Source organism: Phyllostomus discolor, chromosome 7 (genome assembly GCF_004126475.2).
Source record: "Phyllostomus discolor isolate MPI-MPIP mPhyDis1 chromosome 7, mPhyDis1.pri.v3, whole genome shotgun sequence".
Lineage (NCBI taxonomy): Eukaryota > Metazoa > Chordata > Mammalia > Chiroptera > Phyllostomidae > Phyllostomus > Phyllostomus discolor.
Window position 1 is genome coordinate 89,517,308 of NC_040909.2, and position 21,140 is coordinate 89,538,447.

General features: G+C 35.2%; 1 protein-coding gene across 2 annotated transcripts in view; it reads right to left on the bottom strand.

Moving 5' to 3' along the window:
* Positions 1-1,511: 1,511 nt before the first annotated feature.
* The window catches only part of PIP4P2 (phosphatidylinositol-4,5-bisphosphate 4-phosphatase 2), a 40,444-nt gene continuing 20,815 nt past the window's right edge, over positions 1,512-21,140 (bottom strand). For both annotated transcript variants that reach the window (XM_028518368.2, XM_028518369.2), the window contains exons 4-7: positions 20,095-20,218; positions 13,570-13,622; positions 3,847-3,937; positions 1,512-3,071 (exon numbers count right to left, since the gene is read on the bottom strand). In XM_028518368.2, the coding sequence (XP_028374169.1) occupies positions 2,928-3,071; positions 3,847-3,937; positions 13,570-13,622; positions 20,095-20,218 (412 nt within the window). In that variant the 3' untranslated portion in view covers positions 1,512-2,927. The remainder of the gene's footprint in view (positions 3,072-3,846; positions 3,938-13,569; positions 13,623-20,094; positions 20,219-21,140) is intronic.

Consider the following 21,140-nt stretch of genomic DNA (forward strand, 5'->3'; position numbering starts at 1 on the left):
TGCAGGTTGAATCCTCAGTCAGGGGGTATATGGGAGGCAACCAAATGATGTTTCTTTTTCACATAGATGATTCTCTCTCTCTCTGTCTGTCTCTCTCCATCTCTCCCTCCATCCTCTCTTTTTCCCCTCTCCCTCCTTCCCCTTCTCTAAAATTAATTAACATATTCTTGGGTGAGGATTTTTTAAAGGTAGATCATACTTTACATATTGATTCGTAATCTGTTAGACAATATTTTGTGAACCATGTTGAATTCAACAGGTGAGAAATGTTGTGTTTTTAATGACTGTCTTTTATTTCACACTGTGTGTGTACCATTAGTTCACCTATACCTGTATTATAGGATTTTTGGACTTTTCCTTGTTTTTAATATCTATGAGAAACAAAAATGTAATAAACATCATTGTCCATACATAATTGTTCTCTTATCCATAACAACTCTAAGATAGATTCTTAGAGACAGCATTACTATGTTAAAGAATATGTATGTGTGTGTATTTCCCATATCCTCAACATTAAGGGATATAACAATTCTTTCATTGTTTGTTAATATGGTAGGTAAAAAGTAGTATCTCTCTGGTTTAATTTACTATTTTTGATGATTCATGAATTGAAAGAAGTTCATTTTTATTACTATTTTTTTTCTCTTTTATGAACTGCTTTTTCATGCCATTAGTCCCTCCTCATATTAAAAAGATTAACTCTTTCTACTATCTTGAAAATAATCTTTCCCAGTTTGTCTTATGGCTCTGCTTTTGATTATTTTCATAAAGAAGTGTATTTTTTTCTTTTAATCATTCACTGGATACTTTCCTGTATGATTTCTGCTTTAGGGTTTACTTAACATAATATTATGTAATATTTACCTATACATTTGGTAACAAAATATGTACTCCAGACCCAAGGGCATGTAAGAATTTAACACACTAATTCATTCAATCATTTATTTATTGATGCAACAAATGTCTATTGAGCCCATATACATTCGGCACTGTTATAAATGTTAGAAATAAACAGTGAGCAAGATCACCAAAGTTCCTGCTATGATGGAGTTATACTCCACAAGGAATACAATCATGTAGCATGTAAAGAGTGGGGCCAAAGTAGATTTATAGTTGTGAGTACATAAAACAGAGTTTATTTTTGTATTATTATTTATTAATTATTATATTATTCTCCATACAAACAGCTGTGAACCAACTTTGGCCCCACCCTTTAATTTAACATGGGATTTCAAATTAATAGGAAAAGAGTGGATTATTGAACATATAATGCTGTTACTAGTTAACCATTAAGAAAAAAATAAATTAGATTTTTATTTCATACCTTACATAAAGTATATTACAAATAGATATAAAATCTATATTTTTAAAATAAAATCGTGGAAACACTAGAAAAATAAGTAAATATTATATAAAGAAATATATGTTCTCAAACATGAAAACTTCAGAATAAGATCTCAAGGCAATTTTGGAAATTACATCTTATTTTTTTTAAATGGAATACAACAAGATGAGTTTTGAACAATAAGCTTTATTAATATATTTTCAAAGCTACATAAAATCCTGAGCTACCTCATTTACTCATAATTAGTTATTATTTACTCTTCAAAGTTTACATTATTTTACTGCAAACTCTGTAATGATTACATTTTTATACAAATCAGGAACATAAATTGAAATACTGTTTTTATCCCTGGAATAGCCAATTAATGTACTTAGATCATCTCATTTTTTAATTCTACATTAAAGGTTTTAGAACATAGTTTTTCAACTAAGCCATTTCTTTCTCAAAACTGCAAAGATAGACAGTGGAAGATATGATTCCTTAAATCTTACTGAATTCTTTGAAAACTACATTGATTTTGGTCTTTAATATATTTTCATGAATAAATTTGTAATTATCTGACCAGTTATATTTGAGAAGAATCATAGGAGTAACTACCTTTAATCTCAACGTTTTAGCTAGTGAAAAATTTCACAGGCTCCCTTCACATATAAGTAGTCCACAATTATCTCAATAAGAAAATTTACTATGATTTAATAAAGAGGTAGTCAACCCGAATGTAAATATATCTTTGTTTAAATGGTTATGTATTATAAAACATGTTGTGTAAAATACTTCCTCCAGGCTCTGTAAAGAAATACATACAGCTGATTAAATTAATAAATCTAAACCAGAACTTTTATAATTGGTAAATAGAACAACAGACAAAAATAAAAGACAAAAGTGCTGTGATCTTTGTGGAAAAAAAATTTATCCAACATATTCAACTGTGGACAAATAAATATTTTCATTCTTGTATTTTAAATTACTACCAAAATAGTATATCTTTCTACAAACAACAAAAAACAAGCATACAATATGTAAAAATGGTTTTTAACTGACAAGAATGTCAATGTCAAGTCTCAAGGTACAGTCAAATTCTTTTCCCAAACAAGGTCACTATGATTTTAGGTTAAAGTTATAATAAGCAGTTCAAGCAAAATACATATTGCTTACATTTTAAAGCAGGCAATTTTGATAGTTTAATTAAAATGTAAGTATAAATGTAAAGCTATTGTAGAAACATTTATAAACATTTCTTGGTAATACTCACAGATCAGCAAGTAATGGAATAACTGATTTGAAAATGAAAGGTGATGTTAGATCTAATGCTTGATGACAAGTCCAAAAATATCTTTAAGACATGTAAACATGAGGAAATGGACTTTATTACTTGGAGCTTGAAAACCTAGCAGCAAGGCAAACTATTATTTGCATATGATGCAGTGCAATGACCTTTTATTCATAAAAGACTCCCAAAGTTTTAACACTTCATACATGAACCAGAATGGAATTCATTAGGATAAATGATTTAAAAATGTCCAGAGCAAGTTATCAACAAATGCTAGATACTCTCGCCTGCATTGCTTACTTGTAAGCAAGCTTATGGAAAACTGTGTTCTGGATAACTCACTCTTATGGCTCCCCAATAACAAGCTCGGATGAGGCAGATCAAGCCTAAGAGATAAGCAATTGCCCATGAAACATAGGTTGCATGAAATCGCCTTGCAAAATCTTGGGTGGCAACCTGAAATAAAAAGCAATATAAAAATAAAATGTTGGAAAAAATTTTAAACTACTTGCTTAGAGAATTTATGTTGATTTACATGTGATTTTTATGAACTGTATCTCTGAGGCTACAAAATCCCTATAAAATATGAATTGGTGTACTTTTGACTATCACTGATAGGATAAAATTTAATAAGACGATACCACTAGTTACTGGAACCATGAATTTTTATGATGCAAAGAAACCCACTAAAACATGTTATCTCTAAAAGGAACTTAATGTATATAATTCCACCTGGCTAATGATATGCAGACAGGTGCAACTAAGGTGCATGGAAACTAAATGGCAGCAAAACAGATCAATCCCTTCCTCTTCTCCTGGGATCATCTCCACATCAACAGCTTAGTTTCAGTCTCCTTTGAAAATAAGTGAACATTGATAATAACCTGTGCTTCACTTGAAGAAACAGAAGAGCCACCATAGCTGATTGAGTATTGCTTTGGCTTTGGCTGGGGCCAAATTGGTTCTGGCATTAAGTGAAAACAAATGGGCTTTTGTTAAACAGGTGGTAAAGTCCCCAATGTCAAGGAGCTTCAGAGGGGTCCCAAGACACCATTTCCCCTGAACTGGCAAGCTCCACTGAAAACAGGTCCACGGACTGCACTTCCAATTACCCACAGTCCTTCAGAAGTTTCTGGGCCTGATATGCCAGGGAGGCAGGCTCTTCAGGCCTCACCATTTGCTTGAGATAAAGTTGAGAGGGAACAATTCTAATAGAGAGTAGAGTACTCACAGTTAATCCAACTCCAATGAAAATACAGATCATTCCAATGGTAATATATGCACAGCAGCGTCTCTGTGGAAGAGCAGTACCCACCGAGGAACTGTGAATTCATGAGAGCAATAAAGAACATTATTTACGTAATCACTCTCCATATCATCTGTGAGTACTCATCTATGGCTTTAATAACACACACTTCCATTTATTTCTTCTGCTTGAAAGGCAATCATAATCATAAATATTGAATTTGTGATATATTATTGTGGCTTTAAACAAAGTTCAAGCCTCGGTCATTGACAATATTCACAAAAAAAACCAGTGTGGTCAATAATGATTTTCCAAGACAAAAATATATTTTCAAAAATTGAATTCCAGAGTAGAAAATTAGTGTTATCTTACAAGCGCCATTTGATTTTTTAAAGCCATCTTGATTTTATGTCAACAATACTAGAATACTAGATTACTAGAATACTAAATCATGTACCTGTGCATCTGCCTCCAGCAGTCTAATCTACCATGGATTGGAAACCAATGAAGTTTATTAGAATTATGTATTGAACAAGTCAAAGGTTCTTTTAAATTATGGGTTTTTAAAAAAGATTTTATTTATTTATTTTTTAGAGAGGGAAGGGAAGGAGAAAGAGAGAGAGAAACATCAATGTGCGGTTGCTGGGGGTCATGGCCTGCAACCCAGGCATGTACTGGGAATTGAGCCTGCGATACTTTGGTTTGCAGCCTGCACTCAATCCACTGAGCTACGCCATTCAGGGCAAATTATGTTTTTTAAATTTTGCTTTTCATTGGAGAAAGAATTTGCATGGGAAGAATTAACATTGTTAAAATGTCTACACTACCCAAAGCAGTCTATAGATTCAACACAACTCCTATCAAAATACCAATAGCATATTTTATAGAACTAGAATAAATAATCCAAAAATTTATATGGAACCACAAAACATTCTAAATGAATATTGGAGCAGCTTTTCTGTGGTCCAAAAGAAATCAATTTAGTACATTAATTCTGCTTAGAAAACCCATGCCAATTTTCATCACAACTTAAATAGTCACTACCTCTGGGAAATCTTCCCAGAAAAGAACCTACTACCCCTCTACAACCCAATTGCTATTTTATCACAGGAATAAGGCAATGACCAATAAGCACCTATTGCATAGACAATAAAATCTCTTATACTTTGAATACATATGTGGTACCAGTATGTAATATATAGTGTTGTTCTGTATGTGTTAAGACTTTATGAATATGTATTAGATTGTATGCTTCTGTGACTTGCCTTTTTATTTTCTTGATACTCTACATGAGACTCTTCCATATTCATATGTGGAGGCCTAGTTCATTCATTTTCATGACTATCTTCCTTTGTATGAAAATACCAGTTTACTTTCCCTGTTGATGAATAGCTAGGGTTATTTTACATTAATTTTTTGCTATTATAACAAGGCTGCTTTCAACTCTCAGGTTTCCTCATGTACATACACAGGAATTTCTCATACATATACCTAGGAATAGAATTGCTGGGATGCACTGTAGACATGTCTTCCACTTTAATAAATGTCAAAGTTATATTCCTACCAAAACCATATGGAGCTCCCCCTCACCATCCTCAACACTTCCATTCTTTTTTTTCATATTTGCCAATTTCATGAGTCAGAATAATATTCCATTGAAGTTTTAATCTGTATACCTCTGATTTCTAGCATGCTGAACATCTTTTCAAGTGCTAGTTGGCTATTTGTTGTCTTTTTCTAGTAATTGCTTATTCATATCTATTGTCCCTTTGTGTTGGGCTATCTTAGCCTATGATAGCTCACATATCAACATAAGAAACGTCCAAACCTGTAAGAATTTTTATGAGTTTATTTGAGTCAAGCTGATGACAATTACCAGAAAGCAAAAAAAACAACTTAACCCTACATCTAAAAGAACTAGAGGAACAATAACAAACAAAGCCCAGAGTGAACAGAAGAAAGGAAATACTCATGACCAGAGCAGAATTCAAAGGTAGGTCTTTGCTTTATCTATCATTTTACTTTTTATCCAATCCCAAGGTTTCCACACTTTCCTTTTTCCCTGACTCTCTAATCTATCACCAATGGATTTTATGTAACCTTCTTATGCCTCCTCTTTTAATTGTAATGTATAAAATAAGGTGCAAAATGGCCATTTTCTGGAGTAATTTCTCAGTCCTTTGAGGTTTTGCTTCCTGGCAATTGTCATCAGTTTGGTTCAAATAAACTCATAAAAATTCTGATAGGTTTGGATGTTTCTTTTGTTGACAAATGATAACAAAACCCAGAATACAGTAGCTTAAGAAAAAGTATATTTCTCTTGCATGTAGGGATTTGAAGGTAAATTTACAGCCTCAGTCTTGTAGCTGGCTGACTTCATGATGCCACTGACTCAGCACAGGTAACAAGTCTCTTGCTGCCACTGCCTCTACCTGCCAATTGTATAGTTAAGTAGGTGTTTTGCAGGTTTACAGGAATGAGAAAGGGATTAGCCAGGTCATTCCAGGCCTAGCAGCATGAGATTAAGGGACAGAATCAAGGAACTATATTGTATATTTATATAAATTGAAGACTGTTTAGGCAGGTATATACAGAGTTGTGTAGAGGTGGAAGAAAACATTATCAAAGATACCACTAGAGAAATTAGGTAAATACCTATACCTGGAAGGCTGTATGTATATACCTTACTAAAGAGTTTGTAGTTTGTTTTTGGATTTTAGGCAGTGGGCGTATAATAAGTCCATATGGTACATTGATGTCAGGAAGTAGAAAATGCCTTTCCTCGGGATACTTTATATGCCACTAATAGCCAAACCTAAGATAAAAGCACCTCTGTGGATTGTTCAGTGTTTAACTGTTGGGGACCACCCTGCCTGGTCTCAGGAAGCTGTAACCCCCTATGACTTAGGCTGAGTGAGAGACCTCCAAACCAGGAGCCACTTATAGGAGACAAAATAAGGAGACAAAACTTATTTCCCTGGCATGAATGCTGCCTGTTCTAATGCCTGGTTCCCTTTGCATGATCAGCAGTCAATGATGGGTCACAATTCTCTAAGAAAGAAAATGAATCTAAGACAGATGCGATCACATGGGAATGCCCTAATGGAAGAGACTTAGGGCTGTGGATATGAAGGGGTGATGGACATCAACCCCTGCCCCCTCGGCTTTGTCAAAGCCTGGATCTTTGTTTGTAGATGTGAAAAATCCAAGTGTCCTGGCTGCCTTTGTCTTCTCTGTTAACTCAGGCCTGTGGAAATAGCAGGGGCAGTGCAGCCCAGACCAGAGTCAGTGCATCCCCAGGCTGGGACATAGAATATGCAAGATCCTGTGAGATCTGTTTGCTGGAGGATGTTATTAGATTACAATTTGAAGGCACAGACAGGAAACCAAAACTAGCCCTTTAAGCAATATGTTAAAACTCCAATCTCTGCCCAGAATCACAGTGGGGGTTCTGTCTGCACCTTTGTAAGTCACCTACTTCTTTTGATCTTTTCTGCCAGACTGTGAATCCACAAACTAAGTCTGTATTCTCAATAAAAATCTGCTTGGGAATGGAGACTTGGTACTCTCCACTAGAGAGAGGGGCCATGGCACTCTCCACTGGAGAGAGTGGACCTTCTGTCCCTATTTCTCCACATGACCTGGTTGTCTCTGTGTATGTTTTTCTCATGTTTCGACGAGCATCTGCAGCAAAGATGTATACTGCTGGCTGGTATCCGCCACATTTAATCTACACAACTGTACACCATAGCTATGAATCTGGAAGCTACTGAAAGATCTAAAGCCAGAGCATTTAAAATTCATATTTGCATTTGAGGACCATCACTCTAGTAAATGTATAGAAAACTGTAAGCCTAAAGGCTAGGAGATACATGAGAAAGCTTTTGTGGTTGTCTTATAGAGATCTTGAATGCATGAACAGTGAGACTAAGAGAACAGAATTAAAATGCTGAACAGAATTGATGAGATTTGTTTCCATTTAGATGGGGAATATAGATGCACTTAGAGCTTCTAGCTTGGTCAGCTGGGCAGATGGGATAACATTCATTAATGTAATAAGTTCATCAATACATTAATATAATCATCAATTTCAGAATGGGGTTAAAGAAGCTGGATATGATGTGTTTGAGAGGGCTATGGACACCAGGGTTGAAACAACAATAGGTAAAATAGTGAATATAGATTATATAGTTATATTTGAAACTCTGAAGAATGAGCAGGAGTGATTTAAAGGCATATTGGTTGGGTTTACTGACATGCAAATAACAGGGGAACCTATGAAAAAGCCCAGATGTAATGTGGTCAAGTAACAACCTTGGAGAATAAAAATATTTGACAACTTGGCAGAGAAAGTGAAGTCAACAAAGGTGAAGTCAGAAAAGCAATGCTCTAAGAAGTGAGAGAAAAATAGGAGAAAATGGCATCTGGAAACTAAGAAAATAAATGTTAAAAAAACCAAACAGAATAATCAACAGAACCAATCACTACAGAAAAAACAAGCAGGATGAAGACTGAGCAGATCTATTAGTACTTGCAGTTGGGATGTGAATTTTGTGAGAACAAGTTCAGTGGCCTCGTGGCTAATTGCACTTTACTCCAGAGAGAATGGGGTGTCAAGATCACATGAAAGGAAGAGATCTGCTTTGTTCTGAGAATAAAAAATTAAGTGAGCAAAAATACAGATAAGTTTCTAAGTAGGACAGACATGAGAGGACAGGGAGTTCACAGAGAGTCTCAGTCATCTCAGAGAGAAATGAGGCAACTCCTTTGCTGAGAAAAAGAGTAGTGGGTACAAGTGATGGACATTTCAGAGGAACAGTAACTATCTGAAGATAACTTACTTGAGGGCTAGGGGTGGGAGTTAATCAAGAACACTTGAAAAAGGAATACTAAGCAAGGGTTTAGCTAAGTGTAAAGCTATATGCTTGTAATGAGCTAATCAATATAGAATTTCCTCAGTTCTCAGTTATCTTGGGGTGAAGGAAGGAAGAAGCCATGGCCTGTTGATCCAAGATTGGTGGTTTGAAAAGCAGATGGATGGATTTGAATTTCAAGGGATGAAGACAGCCAATCTAGCAAACACTTAAGACTTGGCTGTGATTGTTTACTCTCTTTTCTTATACCCACAAGATGAAATCCCCTGAAGGCAAGGTTATATCTTTTATTTCGAGCACAGTACCTAGCACAGGACTGTTTGTTGAATTCATGAATAATATAAAAGAAAGCATTAAATAGCAAAATAAAAGAGAGTCTGTTGTTGTTTAAAATGGTAGGAGGTAATCCACAAAGAAGTATATTAGTAATATACAGAAATCATATTTAATGATCATTATCTTCACCATCTCTATAGTCTTAGGCCTGTTAGTACATTTGCATAGAAATGCAACCTAGTTTGTATTTCAGAATTCTAGGACTTCATCTCCTGGCCAGCAGTGGCCACAAGGTGCCCAGTTGAAAATGAACCTCACTATCAGCAACAACTAAGCCGTGATTGTATGAGTAAGAAACGGTGATATGAAAAAGGACTTCATGGTCTCAGGACCCCTGAGGGAAGCTTTCCCTACATGTCTTTCGATAGTTTCACAGTAATGATTTAGTAATGTAACAGGGTGCAGCCAAGAGGGGGGACCCCTAATAGGGATTTGGAATGGGGTCCAGAACTCAGGGTGTCCAGGAAATATTAAGATGTTTTCACCCCCCCCACAGGTGTGAGTTGGGGGAAGGGACAAGTGGAACAGGGCCATTGACAGCTGTTTTGCATAGCAAAAGCTTTGCAGCTAACCTCTGATGTGGTCATTTAACATATCTATAACCTTTAACTAGTTGCTCAGATATGTTAAATAGCTGTGGCCATGCTCTGAGCCAGGGGAATGGAAGTAACTTCCCCACCAAGACGTAACTGGGGGGCAGGCCCCCTGAGTTACAGTGCCTGCGTGGGAGCTTGGAGAAGATTGTCTCCATGACATGGGGCCACACCTGCCCAGACTCACAATGGCAGCCCAGTAAAGCTGGAAAGATGTGAGAATGCTGGCAAGTGTAGCCAATGGTGGGAGGAGTCGGAAATGGGGCTGCAGAGGAAGATTGGCATGGACATTTAAACCAAGACACGGCAGCCATTGAGGAGAGAACCACTCAGTCTTTAGCAGATTGGAGACTCTCACAGCCCTGTGAGAGAGAATCACCATGCGGCTTTAGCAGAGAATTGCCACTTGGCTTTGGCAGAGTGGCAAGCCCCCTCCTCACAGCCAATGAAGAGAGAACCATACAGTTTTGGCAGAGTGGGGACTCCCACAGCCCTTGTGCAGGAAGGACCACATGGCTGGGGCAACAGAAAGGAGAGCCACATGGCTTTGCCAGAGTGGGGACTACTGTAGCTTTAGAAGGGGGAACCACCACCCGGCTTTAGCAGAGATCCTGGCAACACAGCTGATGATGCCGGGAACCGAGGGAGGCCTACCAGCTGAGACAGATTACTGGGAAGAACTTGGGGCTGCCCGAGCCATGGACTTCTATTTCTTTTCCTGAGATATGGTACCCCGGACTGGCAAAGGGGGAAGGAAGGACTGTGTGTGTTTGTGGGTGTTTTAAGGGATGTGGGGATTTTGATGAAGACATTAGGTCACTACTTTAAGTCTGCACAGCATTAAATAAACATTTCCTTTCCTTTTCACGAATCTCTGGCATTGAGAGATGTCTTTCCTCTGGCAATGGACATAACAAACCTGCAGGGTTCCTTTCGGGTAATAGTATATGATCCCAGGATCCCCCTCCTTTGTTCTGTAACAGTAACTCTTATAGCTTAAAAATAATTTTAGGATATTTGTTATTTGTGTTTAAAGAAATAAAATTCTGTATCAGAATCTTACTTCAACAGATGATTCATCATTTTGTTATGAAGAAAAACATTCAAAGGAAAAAGAAATCCAGATACCAGCTCTGAGTGTTCATGTGATAACTGCATCTCTGCTCAGATAAATGCCTTGAGGCCTCCCATGTTTAGCATGTGATTCCAATTCTATCAGCACTCCTCTAGAATATTGTTTAAGCTTATTTAGTCCATGTGAATTTCTATGTAAGTTGTTTCTTAAGTAATTGATAAAGTTTTTCTTCACATTAATACACCATCTTGTGATGTTTTAACCAATCACAGAATATCTAGACATTCAATATTTCTTTATTATTTGCAAAATATTGCCAGTGTTCTAAAATAATTAACCAAGCAAAATCACTTCAGCTAAATCTTTAACCACTCTATCAGTTCCTCATCTGTAAAAATGAGAATAATAACTCTTGCATTCCTAGATCGTGGGATGGCTTACAGGTAGTATGTCTTCATCTAAAAGCAACTATCACTGTGTTTAGCACAGAGACTGCTAATCGCAAAAAGTCTTTCTTTATATTTTTTTACTTTCTACAGAATTTACTATTCAATTTAATGTTCTCAGTGAAGATATCTACAGTTTAATTTTCTTTGTTTTGTGAAAATACAGATAATACACAGAAATATGGATCATTCACATACTGGTGTGGGGGGAGTGTCCCTAGAGTATATATATTTTCTGCATACTTAATTGTAGTTATTCACTTTGTTTTTCCATATGCACACTTCTAACTGATTCAACAAAGTCAAGAATTCAAATGATAGATTTCACAAATAAATAAAAAGAAATATCTATCCCTTTGAAGCTAGAAATAGGCTGCAAAGAGTTATTCTCTCAGGGGTATATTTAGCTGGAATCAGTTTTAGTAGCAATAAAGGGAGATACTTAGTTATATATTCTCTATTTCTCAGGCAGTGTTTAATTATTTTTTCCTAGAAATCATTCTTAGGATTTCTCTGCTATCAAAATTGATAAGGTATTTATATCATTATAGGAGACTGTTCTGCCTGGCATGGGAAATGTAGCCCCGCTCCCCCTTGGAAAGGCCAGTGGAAAGCGAGATCTGGCACACAGGACCCATGCCCCCAGACAGGTTCTCCCATGGGGAATCAGGCCGCTTTGAGACTTGGTTTTTGCTAAACCTCCCTCACCCTGAATTGAGGCAGCAAACATTCACTGCATATCTTTAAAGTAACCTCCTAAAATCTATGCTAAACCTCCCAAGGATGAGTGTAACCAGTTCAACCACTTTTTTCTTTGCATTTGCAAATATCCTTCTTCTGTGATGTAATTAGTGGCATCATCTCCTTTGTTTTCTGTAACAGGTAACCACCTAAAGTGAACCTATGCATAGTAAATGATGACCATCCTCAAGGTAATGTGCCCAGAAAAGGAATAAAAGCCTGTCTAGGCAAGGGACAGGGCTGGCCCTCTCTTTCACTGAAAAAGTGGCCATGTCATCCCTTTTTCTCCACAGGATTTCTGTAGTCCATGTGAATTTGTCTCATGTCATCCATAATGCTGTGGACACTGTGGGCCAGTGTCCACATCATATCATACTAAGGCTCACACAAAATAAACTAAGAACTAATATTTTCAATATCCAAAACTGAATTGTCAAAACATTCCAGTTTAATTTCCTTAAGTTATAGTTCACACACACATATAAGTCAAGAATAATAATTTTTAAATTCAAATTTTATTATCTAAATAGACGTTGTGCAGGCAGACTATTGTTAATCCAGCAGGCCTGAGACTGCAGTCCTTAGAAAGACCTGCTTGCTAGGTTGGCCCTTGGCTGGCATCCAGAAACTTAGATTTCTAGAAAGTTTCCACTATTCCCTAACTAAAAAGAGTAGCTTAAAATGCCTAAATAGTGAAAACAGTATGGTTAATGCTAAACACCTGCTTTCCTTTTGGGTCTCTGGAAATGAGGTTCATGCCATGCAGTAGGTGCCTATGGGACAAGCTCCAATAAAAACCATGGACACTGAATCTCTAATGAGCCTTTCTCATAGATAACATTTCATGTGAGTTGCAACACTTTGTTGCTAGAGGAATTAAGGAGGCCCTGTGTGACTCCACTGGGAGAGAACTCAGAAATTTGCTACTCTTTCCTCTAGACCTTGCCCCATGTGCCTTTTTCTGTAGCTCATTTGTTTTGTATACTTTCACACTAATAAATCATAGTTGTGAGTACAAACATTTAGTACTAATTCCTAATAGTTCCCTTAGAAATTCATGGAATCTTGGGGTGACTTGGGGACCTCCAACACAGTTGCCATAAAAATGTCTTTAATCAAAATATCTTCTATTTTCCCCATTGTTACATTGTCTTTTATTTTCCTTAAGAACACAATTTAGAAATAAAAAGAAAGTTAAGATAGATAAATAATTATGTAAGCTTTGCCATCAGATAATAATCTTAGGTAGAAGAGGAGAAGAGCTAAGAACTACCTTTTCTCTTAAATGGTAGCCTATTTTTTAAATATAAATTTTTGATTATTTTCAATAGATTATAACCTCTCAGGACATTTGAGAGGTTAAAATGTTACTGATAAGTAACATTTACTAGGATACTGATAATTTTAGTAATTTCTTAGAAATTGATTTCCTTTCAGAGAATGATAATCAAGTCTAATCATTTAAATTTCACAATGAAATCTATATTGAGTTTTAAAGATTTCTTTTTTTTTGTTTTGAAAAGCATGAATATATTAAGCATCCATTCATTTCATAGCATGTCTTAAATCAAAATGAGAATTCTGAAATCTTTAAACTGTTCTCTAGTATTGCCTAGTAGCATTTCCAATGGTAGAAAACTTACATATTTTTGCAGTGTGGGCATTTTGCCAGAGTGTTGAACCGCAGTTCCATCCACTGTAAAATAAACAAAGGAAGGGATTGAAAAGAAAAGCAACTAAAAATTATCCAATCTGATAAGATGTTTCTTTTAGTTCAAATGTCATTATGGATCACAGCAAAGCAATCATCTTCTCATGGCTGTATGATCTTTTCCCTCTGACGCTTCTCCTTCTTGTCTTAAAATAAACTTTGGAATTCCCATCTGAAACAGTTCCCATGATTTTTCCAAGGTTCTGACGCAACTGGGTTTGCTTTACAAAGAAAACTGAATGCACTGCTATATTTAGGGTCATTTCTTTCAGATTTATGTCTTAGTTTACTCCTAGAGTATAAAAACTTATTTCACGTATCTTCAAAGTTTTTTTACTTTAAATCTTGAGAACTAGCCTTTTAAATACATGAATATTTAGATTTATTACTAAAATGCAGCCTTTATCCTATTAATGTGGGAAATCCACAAAATAAATAAACTAAACATATTGGATACATGTATAACTCAGGTTAGAAAGTTACTTCCTGTTCTGTCCTTGCTTAGTCTATGTAACAAAACACAGTCCTGTGATGCAATCTTCTCTTTCAGTTTCCTTCCCTGTACATATAGGTACTAGAACAGGCTACCTTCCTCACAGGAGTGTTATGCAGATACTTGAAATGGATTACTGGTAGCAAGTTCACTGGTTAAAAAAATGTACAGTATAAATTTAAAGTAAATCTTTACCACACAAAAAAATAAATTTTAAAATGCCTTTCTCACCTTCTATCTTGTTTACTTTTGTATATACTTTCTTGTAAAGTTTATATTTCCTTTATAGTTTTAGAATTCCTTTAAGCACATTAACAGTTTTATCATCAAAACAAATTTTCTTTTATTAAAATTAATTTTGTTTAGGATTTCATGTCACTCATTTCTCTTTTCATAATTTTTCAATTCTAGGTAATTCAACTCTCTACTGTTCAGATGTCTTAAGAAGTTTCCTTATATTCATGCAGGACTAGCTGAAGGCTATATATTCCCTTTATTCTTCTGTAAAATATTCTAAGCAATGTCCTTCAAAACAATATGGCTCAATGATCCCCACAAAATATTTTAGAGCTTAAAAAATGTTTTTACATACCATATTGAATCCACTTCTAGGATATTAGCAAAGACACATGCTAAAAGTGCCAAAGAATTTTGCCGTAAAATTTTTGTGTGTAATTTTTTTATTCACACAACTCCCAATGACCATGGAACTCTTTACTCACATAATACCTATTATTATTCTATAAAATGAGTATTCTATTGAATGTACTCTGGAAAACACAAATTTAGCTTTTCTAAACATTATCCCTGGTTCTAGCCAGGCTGTGAAATAAACAGTATGAATAGTGTGAATTCCTACTAAATTTAACATTTGTTTTATAACATTGATGTAATAAAAAATGTTGTTGGAGATCTGATCCATTGTATTGCTCTTTTATTTTAATCCATGGGAATAATTCTCTTTTGAGTTACAGTTTTCCAATAAAGGTTCTCTTACGTGACTTTTTAAAAGCATATTCTCCTTGTAATAAACTGTGTTTTCTTCCTTTCATTGACTTTAGAAGACTCACAATTAAAATTTAGTCTCATTTTAACAACTGCCCAGTATGAAATATTATGCATACTTATATTCTTATGCATTTTATTCTGCACTTGTTTTCACTCTCCCTGATTTTTTGATATTTAATTTTCAATGCTATTGAACACTGTGACTTGTCTCAATTCTTTTGGGCTTTGTAAGTCAAGGGGAAAACAAGGTAGAGAATAAGCAAGTGAATGATCCTAATAGTTAAATGCTTTAAGGGGAAAGAACATACTACAAAGGATATGAACATTTATGATCAGCATAAATATAAAAATAAGGCAAAGTTCTCAGCTCAGAATTGAGAAATTTGCAGCTAGTTTGTTCTTCATACACTGAGCATTTCTCATTTATCTCAAACTCTCAAGAGTAACAGTCATCCTATAGATATATACTGCATTCTCTTAATCACTAAACACTCTGTTTTCTAGGAATTTTGAAATCAACTTCAAATACCATATATTAATCCAAAACACCCTTTCCTGCTAAAAAAAATTACAGTTTCTAATCATAAGAACTGTGTCAATATGCTAATATGATTCAGTTGCCTGCAATGATTATTAAGTAAGAAAGAACTAGTTTTAGAAATTAGTCTTTGGCTTGCATATTACTTCAGTGATTTTCTCCTGGAAGGAAAATATCTAAATGTATAAATTTCTTTAAGCAATAAAAATCATATCACAAACATATTATTAACTTCTCAATTTGGATCATTCTCTAAAATTCACTACCAGATTATTTCAAAAAATTAAATACAAACTTTTAAAATAGTTGTCTTTATTCTTTATTCCCTTATCTATCTACCCTATTATTAGTACGTATGATCAATTCTCCCTCTCAAATTCTTATGCTATTCCCGGCCATGATCATCACTTTTCTGAATGACAAAAGCCAAACATCTACTATTGTGCTTCCTCAGGCTTGCCCCCATGCAATCCATTCTGTGCACAGAATCCATATATGCAGAATTAATTATAAAGCCATATATAGCATTCTACTGCTCTTAGGATAATGTCACTTCCTCTAGGCTAGGCACTTCTATGTGTGCACTAAGAACACTGTATTTCATATAATTCTTGTTTTAATTGTCTTTCTCCTCCTATTAGATTAGAAAAACCCATGAGGGCAGGGACTGTACCTTCCTTTCTCCACAGCACTTTTTTTGAGATAATAAAAGCACAGCACAGTTATTTAGATAATAACTTAGCCCCATGCCTGAAATTCACTCAATATGTATTTTTGAACAAATACAGTCAGCTCACTTATAATGTGACTACAAAGATTATCTGTGGCAAGGATTTGGAATATACAATATAACTAGGCAAAATGCAAGGTAATAATGGAGGGGTGCTCATTAAAGTAAGTGGGAAAAATCAATTTTGAAGATTTAAAAATAGAATTTCAAAATATAATTTGCTTATATATAAGAAAGAAAAAGATATTTAAGTTAGTCAAAATAATAAATGTATCAATACATGCAGTGTATTATTCTATATTAAATCAATATATAATATTTTTTTAAAAATGTGTTAAAGACCCTCACCAAGTATATATCCTCAAATCTGTGTACTTGTTGCTGATTTAATCAGTGAACATAAATGAAAGGAAGATTTATTTTGTTCTCTTAAATCAGAAAAATACTAGCAATTCTGGCTAAATGTAGTAGGTTGGACAAATGTATACATTTCTGTTTCCTTGCCCAAACCTGAGTAAAGTGATAGTAAATGGATTTTAAAATGTATAATACAATAAGGACAAAGAGAATCAGAAGAGAAATGCCTCAGATTTTCAGACAGTGGAAAGCTGATGTACACATGTCACCTAACTTTGTGAAAGGGTGCCTGACCACCTGTAGAGGTCCTATTAGAGAAAAGCAGGCTGGTTCACATGAAGAATAGGAGACAGCTCAGGTGTTGGGGCTAGCGGGTGCTTTCTCTCAAAGGTGGAATTTAGGGGTAGTGGTAAAAAGAAGAGTATTGCTTATACTTCCCTCCATATCACAATATCAGGATCCTTTCCTCCCCCAAAACATGCAAGAGAAGAATGGTTCATTCTGAAAGGAAATGGACTAAAGGTTTGTGACCTAAACAGCATTAGGCACAGCAGAGGGCAAGGGTAAGACAGCATTCTAAAAACAGGAACCAAGTGAAAGTCTACAGTTTGAACAGTGCATGAGACTTTCATTCTATTACCTTTCTTTATCTCCTAGAAAGTATCTTCCAAGCATATCCCTCACAAGAAATCTGAGATATGGAACATCCCATAGAAACTTAACCTAAAAGAAAAATGGCTTATTGATACTAGTAGTTGACAATTCTTCACAAAAGGAGAAGGTGGAGAGGAGGGGGAGAGCTGAGAGAGGTAGGGTAAAGAAGATAAAGAAATAGTTTAACTCCTGCTGCATGCTTAGAGATGCCAGTCAGAGATTTGCCTTCCAATAAATAAACTTTTCAGTAAAGTCTCTATCACCAAAGGAAAGCAGATAGAAAAGTGGGTAGAAAACAGAGACAAGGCATAAAAAAGAACAAATCTCAGAAAAAATATAATAGCTGCAAAAAGATGTTATAAAGAAGATAATGCTCTTTAGAAAAAGGAAAAATTAATCAGACAACACAAGGAAACTCATAGAAGTTAAAAAATAATTTAGATGTGTAGTAAAAGAAGCAAAAAGGGAAAATAAAGTGTTGAGAGAGAGAGAGAGTCAGTCAGTCAGTGGAGTTGATTCATCAGAGTCCCAGAAAAAGGGAACAAAGCAAACGAGTGAACTAGGAGGAGCCACTGGCAATTCAGTGAGTTTGCACACATATCCCCCAAGGCACGTTGACTAATTTCAGAGCCATGGACAAAATAAAGGAGGAAAGAGGGCTATAAAGAAGAAAAAGGGTCCCAGCAGTTGAATTTCTCAACAGCAGAGCAAATCCTTAAAATGTTTGAGAGGAAACAATGGTCAATCTATAATTCTAAATCTGAACAAATTATAAAGTGAATGTGTGGTTACATTAAAAACTGTTTAAGAAGTAAAAGCATTCAAATTTATTTTCTTGCATCTTTTCTCAGAAAGCTAAGAGAAGATGTGCACCACTTGAGGGAATAAACTCCCTCAAGTTTATTTCCCAGGGATCCCACATGGGAAATGGTACAAGGAATTCCAAGGATAATATGAAGGGAAGTTCAAGGGTGACAACTCTGAGGCAGGAAGCTGAAATAACAGATTCCTTGACTATACTGATAGAAATTTTATAGTGCTGTGAAAGAAAATGAGAATAATTAATTACTTGTACAGACAAGATTAAATTCAAGAGGGGAGGGAAAAGTATTTTTTTAAAAGATTTATTTATTTAGTTAGTTAGTTAGTTTTTAGAGAGGGAAGGGAGGGAGTAGAGAGAGAGAGAGAGAGAGTAACATCAATGTGCAGTTGCTGGGGGTCGTGGCCTGCAACCCAGTCATTTAACCTGACTGGGAAATGAACCTGCGACACTTTGGTTCGCAGCCAGTGCTCAATCCACTGAGCTATGCCAGCTAGGGGGGAGGGAAAATTATTAACAAATTCAAGAAAATTTTAAAGCTATAAATGAGAGAAATAGAGTACATTACTTGACTCAGCTGTGAGCATAGATTACTTAATTATAAGAAATGCAAACACTAAGTCTACTTGAATAAAATATTATAGTTCTACTGGGAGTATGGAATGAGAAAAAATATGAGCGGGGCAGGGGTTTGATGAATGCTAAGTCCTCAATCAGCATTTTACAAGGTAATAAGTAATATCTAAAATTGTTTAATCAAAAAGAAAAAGGATAAGCAAATAATTTAAACATGTGGAAGTAAACATCAGCAGAGAAGCCGAAACAGATGAAAGCTTCTGTGGGATGGTATTTGGGGATGAGTTAGATAAAGAGATGACCAAGATTTTCCAATAAATCTTTATAGTCCTATTTGACATTTGAAATTATGTGCACAAATTACTAAAATAAAAGTTGAAAGAAAAAAAAGCAAATCATCTATACTTTCTTAAGCTCATTCAGCCCTTAGGGGCAAGTTTTGTTTATATGGAAATTTCAATCTCCTAAGCTCTGCCCATGCCTGCCTGCCCTTATGTAGGTTTCTTTAATTTTCTTAGGGAATTTTTTGTCTCCTATAAAGTCTGAATAACAAAAGGAAGCCTATATTTACCCTTCCTGAAAGGGTAAGGCATTACGAAATTAACTTTTAAAAATCAAACTTAGGGTTAAGCATAAAAGCAGTAAAATAAGTACTTAAATTTTGCTCATATCAAATCATATACCTTCTAAATTTTTACCCAGTAGTTTATCTAACTACAAATACCAGAGTTAATTCCCTATATTTCAAGTTTATTTTCTAAATAAGAAAAATTTTGATAAATTATAGGAAGAGTTTTTTCCTGAATGTATAAACCCACACTTTGTGCTCCACTGAGGAGGTTAGGGTGGGGCGAGATTCTGGCACTGGTCAGGCCAACAGGAACTAGTGCTGTTTCTCTCCTTTAGCCTACCCAGAGAGGCCCCTTTTTGCAAGTGAACCAAGCAGAGGATGCACCTGTTGTCTAGTTCACAGAATATACTGAATATTCTAGCTGTATGTCTGATTTACTATCTTTCTTTTTTTTAATTAATTTATTTTTTTATTTTTGCCATTTTATTGTTCATAATTTTGATCTTCTCTTTCTTTTTTCTTTTTTTTAAATTTTATTTTAATCATTGTTCAAGTACAGTTTTCTCCTACTATCTTTCTTAAAAAGGCCCCACTTTAATCTTTTAATCAATTTACACTGGACAAAACTATAATACCATGAGTCACTGTTCATGTGGTCATTTTCAACACTTACAGATTGATGTTACTGTAACAAATGTCTGATTACTTACCAGGAATGTGTTTCCACAGTGTCCACACACAACCCTTGTACCTTCTGTTTGGATTGGCAATGCAGGTTGAGCTGGTTGTTCTTCAGAAATAAGCATTACTGGGCCAAGGTTAATTATGCGTCTACTGTGGGAAGAGAAAGGAAACAACTTCATCATCCCACAAATGGGGTAGGAAAAACCTGTGATGTATGGCCCAAACCACAGAATATAGCATTGGAAATAGGTTATAGAAATTGTTTTAAAAATTAGGTGAATTAAGTATTTGGCTTTGGAGCCCAAATCACAGAAAATAGCAATAGTCAATATTAAAAAACAAAAACAAAAATAAAAAGCAACAATTTAAGAATCATTCAACTGACATTTGTAAGTTCCTATAATTTCAAATCAGAAAATAGTTCTTATTCCCTATCTAGGAAGACAACTTGAACTTGGTAGAAGACTCAATAAAATAAAATATTCTACATCAACCAACAGTGTGTGCCATGAAGGTATCAATATGCTGAGTCACAGCCACATTTCCTGGAGCAGGCTGGTATTCCTTTATGTCTACTTAGTCACAGTAGGACAGAAAGGAAAGTAGAAGAGCTCCTTTTCTCTCAGGCAGGGTTGAAAATTATTTATGAACTGGTCCAAAAGCCAGAAACCACAGGGAAAAAAAGGGTCTTGGTATTCCACAATCTGGGGAGATCAATGGTGGCATTTGGCATGGGCAAATAACTCCAGAATTAATTGTACAGATTATGCTCATTAAAAATTAGTGCAGCACATGGCAGATACACAATGATGATTAAAACAGAAAACACTTCTAAGTTAAGACAAACTATGTCAAAGGCAACCTAGTTGCTTTAAAATATGTTTAATAACTAATTGACTTATTATAGTACATTAACTATGTATATAATATCAAGAAAACTTCTCTTGCTCTTTCAGGAATATTATATCTTACAAATACCTGTGACATTAATTTCAAACTAAGCATGTAATTCCTTTACCAAAGAAATATAATCTAGATTCTATAATTACTATGAGGACAAAGACTCTGTTTA